Below are 6485 nucleotides of genomic sequence, written 5' to 3'. Positions count from 1 at the left end.
CATTTCATTACACCAAATACACCAAATAATGTTATTTTTAGCAGCATCATATGACCCCTTTAATTCATTTTAATTAAAAAAAAGGCTCAATAAGCAAGCAGAAGATCTGCTTTAGGAGATTATTTTGGATTAGAACACAGTGTTAAAGGTCCCATGGCATGAAAATTTCACTTTATGAGGTTTTTTAACATTAATATGAGTTCCCCTAGCCTGCCTATGGTCCCCCAGTGGCTAGAAATGGCGATAGGTGTAAACCGAGCCCTGGGTATCCTGCTTTGCCTTTGAGAAAATGAAAGCTCAGATGGCCCAATCTGGAATCTTCTCTTTATGTCGTCATACGGGGAAAGGTTACCTCCCCTTTCTCTGCTTTGCCCGCCCAGAGAATTTGGCCCACCCATGAGAAAATGAGCTACTACCGTGCGAGGCGAGCGCAATATTTTTTTTTCCTCGAGAGACATCATGGCTTGCAAACGAGTGAAGCATGGCAGCTGTCCCGCCTCTCTCCTCCTCATTAGCATTTAAAGCTACAGACACAGAAATGGCACATCCTAAGGAAAGCTCATTGTGGGACTGGCTCGTAGTGGCTGAAATTCTGCACCAAGGCTGAATCTTGGGAAAGAGACTTCAGATACAGTACTAGGGACCACTTAGGCCTATATAAAAGCATCCAAAAAGCAGCATGTCATGGGACCTTTAAGAACGGATGTTGGAAAGCCAAGAAACTGTTACAACTCCTGCCAGTAACTTTTCCTAAAGCATGTCTTGACTGTCATTTTTCTACTCTAAATTATTTTTTGAAAGCTAAAGTTTAAAAATAGCTTCCCTAACACTTGCAGAAATGTAACCTCATTCTTTTAGGACTTTGACTAAAATCTGTCATGTAAGTGTAATATGAATTGCAAAAAGAAAGATAAGCTGCAAAGTGAAACTGATGAAGACCTTAAATTTGGAGAGGGTACTTGGATTTGATCTAAATTTCCCATGCATTTATAAACACCTCCTATTGATCAACCACAGGATGAATGTGATTCAACAGAAGTCAGGCACTGAACAAAAGTAAATTCTTCCAAAATAGCCTCCGACATGTAATTCAGCATGTTTGTCCCCTCGTTGGAATTTCATTGAAGAACATCCAGGATTAGCTCATGTTTTCTTCAGGGGGGTTCTTGAAGACCCTCGGGGTCAGATAATCATGTGGGAGTATGGTGTGTGATACAAATACACCATCTCATGTGTGGCCTCTGGCCCGGAAAGTCTAGTAATGCATATGCAAAGCAGATTGTCTGTGGTGTTGAAAACCCAGTACAATTCACTCAGCAGCGGGCCAGAGGTCAACGCTCTCCAATGCTCAGGAAGCTGCTGCTCCTACCGCGCACTGCACTCAATGACCGGAGAGGGAGTGAAATAATAAGTTATACAACATTTGGCCCGCTGGTGAAAGCATGCATATAGGCATGTCAAGATGGTCTGTCTGGAAAGCTTTTTATGAGATATAGTAACTACTTTACCTTTTTCCCCCCTATACCTCCTACTGGCATCTTGTACCAGATGTATGGCCTGTAAAATGAAAAGTAAGTCAACTCATGAGTGTTTTGACCCTTTTTGTAATCCTTTGGCATTTCAGGAACATCTATGCTGTGCACGTATGAAACTAAGCCCACTCCGTCTCCATATTTATGGAGCAAACCAATTGAAGGCCTGAATAACGAGACAGACTTTCCAGACGGCCCATAGTCTGGGTGACAAACAGAGCAAGCCAAAGCTTGGACATGTAACATATAGGCTATGTGATTTTTTTTAGCAAATTACAGGAATATATTAGCAGTACTGGGTGTTCTTGCTGTTCAGAGGACCTAAATGACAGAATCTGCAAGTTGCGATGTGACAAGCAATGACCTTCTCTTTGAAACGTATTGCAAATGGCACAGAGATAAACTGACTCAAAACACACAATTGATTTGAATTACTATAGGAAATGACTGTGCCATAATGTTATCAGACTTTAAAAGACCTTCCCTGCAAAAACAGCATTATCTCAAACTTCCAAACAATAATCTACAGGATTTAACTGCAGGTATCTATGTTGGTAAAACAGCAAAACCCTCGTCAAACAGAATGCTTCTGAGATAAGCTTGAACTATGTTAGCCAGAAACACACTGTAACAACGTTTATCAGGAACCCTAAAAAAATGGTGACAAGTTAAATGGACTTATCAAAGGAAATATATTACTTGATACGACAGCAATATTTTTTATTCAAGCTTTGGATAAAAGGACCTGCTAAATGAATAAATGTAAATGTAGTATCAACCTGACTTCATTTGATTACACCAGCAAAAGCTATTTTTAAGGGGTGAGATCAGGTAGAAATAGATAAACTTCTTATTTTTACAGAGCACAATCAATGCTGCTGTTTTATGTAGAACATTTGCTCTGAAAATATGACAGATAGAAATGGATCTGACTCTTAATGGAGGCCAAATCCTTTTCTTAAAAAGGTTTCTGATACTGACAAACTGTCCGCCAGCTTAAAAAGATCTACACATCCAGGAAATCTTGCTTAAACATGTTCAAGATTTACCTCTCTCTCTCTCTTTCCTTCCCAAATTCAATAACCTTATGAGGATAATGCGTAATGCAGATTGGGACACATCTATTAGTGCATGTGCATAAATAATGCACATAAACTTGTTCTCAAGTGCTTTGGCTTCAGAATCCAGAATTCACATTAGAGTGGTGACCCAACGAAATATCAAAATTATTTATTGTACGAAAGTAAACAAAATCTCCGTACAATCAAACACTAAAATGTAATAATATTTCCAAGAACTCCAAAATTATCCATGATGTAGTCTGAACAGGACAAATATTTACAATTTGGTTTCTGTTTGGCCTATTCACTAGACAAATACATTGTGGTCGACAAAAACCATGTTAGTCTGGGTTGTATTTCCTTTCACAGCTTTGTTCATGGTTTTCAAGGACCTCACACAACCTGTCAACCTTCTACCAAGATTAATTTAGTTTTAATTCTTTTTTTAACATTTAAAATTCTGCACTTCAGTTTCTAGGTCACTAAAACAAGCAGTTTTGGGACGCTGACCATGTGATCTGCCTTGTCATACCTAATTTTGTAGCATAATACCATAAAGTTTGATTGTATGATCAGCCTTTGATTTCAACAAAAACGACAGTTTTCTACTGCCTTTTAAAAGTTAATAAGCCTATTTATCTTGCTAACTTATCTTGTTAGTTATCATTTAGCACAGGGGTTCCCAAACTAAACCGAACAACTTAGATGTCAAATATTTCCTTGAAGGACCACCTAAGAATTAAAATTTGTATTTCAATCATTTAATGACACATCTGCATATTCATGGTTCTCTGATGTCAGTTAATGAACACATGGCATGCAAGTAAACAAAATATCTAAGCTTTTTAGTAAGCTTATTATTTTAATACTTTCAATTTTTTTTATATAGGGCTGCAGCAACATGGCGAAAAATTATATTGTAATTATTTTGTTCTACATTTTATTTGGTCATATATTTGATTCATAATTAATTATCTTTTCATCAACTCTCAAACACCCTGGAGTTCCCTCACAAGCCCCCATTTTGGAAACCCTGATTTAGCATTTTTGTATTTAGCAATTTTTCCAGCTGTATTAATTTGAGAACCACTGGTGCAATTAAAGATGAGAGAGAAACACAGACAGAATGAGGTTTCGGTGGATGAAGCTCATTCACTACCTTCTGCAGCCACTGTGTATTGTTCTCTGTGGCACTCTCTAGGGTCTCCAGCTTCTTTTCCTGCCAGGTGGGTTCAGCGTGGGGTGACTCTGGAGCCAAGGGCGAGTCCCGCTGGAGGGAGTTAGTCACCTGGAAGTCCCCCGCAGGCCGGCACTGCTCCACCTCTGGAAGGATAAAAGTATAGCTGCAGGGGCCATGCTGCACCTGGTGCTGTTGTCTTTCCGAGCCAATCGCCACAGCCACTTCTGCTGCTAGGTAACACAGACACAGCAGCCAGCCCATCCCAGGAAAATGCTGACGGTAGGAAAGTTATAATCCAAGAAAGGATGAAATTGCGTGGGCAATCCTAAAAGCAGGTCGGATGAGAGCGCTTCACTCGGATTTGCACTTGTCTAAACTTTTCTGAAGTTCGGAGTTCAAGTTCTGCTTCTTGGCTTTTTTCTTTTTTCCTGTTTCTTTGCTTGATGAGTAGATCCAGAGAGATCTTATTCTACAACAGCACACTTGTAGTGCTGTTTGCCAAAAAATGCAGTAGATTTAAAAGCAACACTGTCCAGACGACAGCCTGGAGGGGGGAGATTCCTCTTTCCTATTCCTCGCTTACTTTGTGCTCAGCACAGCTCTGAACCAGAAACATCCTCTCTTTTTATTTACCCTCTGAATTGTTTTTCAGTTTCCCGCTCTAGGTCTGTACTGTCCTCACTCACTCGTTGCGACTGCCCAGGGTTGGAGGCTTTGAGTTTGGGAACTTCTGAACTAAGTGCCAGAGCTTTTTAAAGACTGAATCTAACATCCCTTCTTTTGACACATAATCACTCAAACCCCCCCCACCCCTCCTTTATTCTCCCTCTCTCTCTCTGTCTCTTACATACTCCCCCCTTCCTTTCCTAACCATTTTGAGATGGAAGCTGCAAAAATGCCCACAGCAACCACCACTAAAATCCCAAACAGAGAACATTCTCTTTTCATTAACCCCCTCCTTCTCTCACGTTCTCTCTTCATTCTACCCCCTGCCATGTCTTTCTCAGAGCAATGGCTTATGGGTCCACACCTGCACCGCTACACAGGAAAAGCTGGACATGGTGATGTGAGACAATAATGGGGGTTAAACTGGGATTTTTTAAGTTTGGAGGCTATGATCTGATGGTGATTCTGGAGCCTCTTTATGGTGATTTTAAAATTTGGTAAATATACATTGAGGTCCAAAGGTTAAAGTTATGAGTTTATATTTATTTAAAATAGGAAATAAAATTATAATTTGGTTTTAATTCTTTTTTATTTAAAACATTTATTTAAAATTCTGCACTTTAGTTTGCACTAGGTCACTAAAATCAGAAATTCAACTTTTCACTCAAATTGTTATGTTGAATAAATATAATTTATTATAAAAAAATAAAAAAAAAAATTAAAATCTACACTATTAAATATAATTCAAATTATATAATGTTAATATGACAGTCTAATTGAACAAAAAAAAATCTGATTCTTACCTTAAAATGTACCAATAAATAAATAAATAATGGAGAGCTACAAAAAGCACCCTGGTGTAAATTACAATAAAATTACATATGTTAAATCATTTACAATTCTTTGGGAAGGCAAGGCAACACATAGTTGACCATTTCACTTTTACTTTTCCCCCCAATAAATGTTGCATTTTTTGCAGTGTTGTGATCTCAGACTGGGTCTGTCACTCACTTAGAGAAAGGTTAATATTTAATGTAATGAAGCTTGCTAAATAAACCTGGAATATGCGCAGTGGTTCAAACTACATCTGCACTACATATGAAATAGAATTGATAAGAGTCGGCAAGTTATTTGAATCTAACCTGGTGGAATAGCATTCCGGAAGGCTCTGACCCAATTTAACCCCTGGCCATTATTCCCACAGTTTACAATGTAGACTTGTGTGTTCTATTAAAGTCATCCTTCCATTTCTAGTTCCCACTGACTAATACAGCCTGGCCTTTAGACTGCTTACCAGTAACTGGTATGAATAGCACAAGCTCTCAGGAACATCTGAGAGCATAAATCTTCCTCCCTCTTTCATTTGCTTTTGCCAGACGCAGGATAAAATCTAACAGAGTCAATCCCGTTCACTTAAACTGTTTCCTTTTACACTTTTCCATGCCATAATTCATAAATGGTTTGCACTAAATGGAAAGTTAGTAGCTATAAAAATCCTGTGGGTATATAATGGGATTAAGTTGCCAACACAAAGAGAAATTAATTGTCTATACATGTCTCTTCTTTGACAGGAGCGTGTCTCCTCCTCTCCCTCTCTCTACTTATCTTCCTTCACGTCTGTACACTGTAACAAAAAATATGTGACATTTACGGTAAAATACCGGCAGCTGTGGTTGCCAGAACTTCACCGTAAAAAAATATGGTAGCAACATTTTAGGTTTTACAGACTTAATCTAAATTCACAATAAAATACCATATTTCATTAACTGATGTAATGTTAATAAACCAACATATTTAAGTACTAAAATCTGTTTTGAACCATTGTAATGCACTGATAACCACCAAAAACTGGTGGTGATGAAAAAGTCACATGATCAACTAAAGCTCATCACAAACCGCTTGTCTGCGAGCTGAGGACAATACTTCTATATAGAAGTTGCACAGTGTCATTCACACAAACACTAAACCCCATCATGGTGACACACGATACTGAAATAATAAAATAAACATTAATTTAACAACATTAGATGTAAGATTAAACCCTAG

The 6485-nt window shown here is 38.3% G+C and overlaps 1 protein-coding gene across 1 annotated transcript in view; it reads right to left on the bottom strand.

The window, feature by feature from the left end:
- LOC107698979 (angiopoietin-2-like) overlaps positions 1-4215 on the bottom strand; it is a 26708-nt gene extending 22493 nt beyond the window's left edge. The window contains exon 1 of the mRNA XM_016500117.1: positions 3753-4215. Within this exon, the coding sequence (XP_016355603.1) occupies positions 3753-4034 (282 nt within the window). The 5' untranslated portion in view covers positions 4035-4215. The remainder of the gene's footprint in view (positions 1-3752) is intronic.
- Positions 4216-6485: the final 2270 nt, after the last annotated feature.

Source organism: Sinocyclocheilus anshuiensis, unplaced genomic scaffold (assembly GCF_001515605.1).
Source record: "Sinocyclocheilus anshuiensis isolate Anshui unplaced genomic scaffold, SAMN03320099.WGS_v1.1 scaffold74, whole genome shotgun sequence".
In the NCBI taxonomy this organism is placed as follows: domain Eukaryota; kingdom Metazoa; phylum Chordata; class Actinopteri; order Cypriniformes; family Cyprinidae; genus Sinocyclocheilus; species Sinocyclocheilus anshuiensis.
Note: the sequence above shows the minus strand (reverse complement) of the source record. Positions and strands in the feature narration are given on the sequence as shown.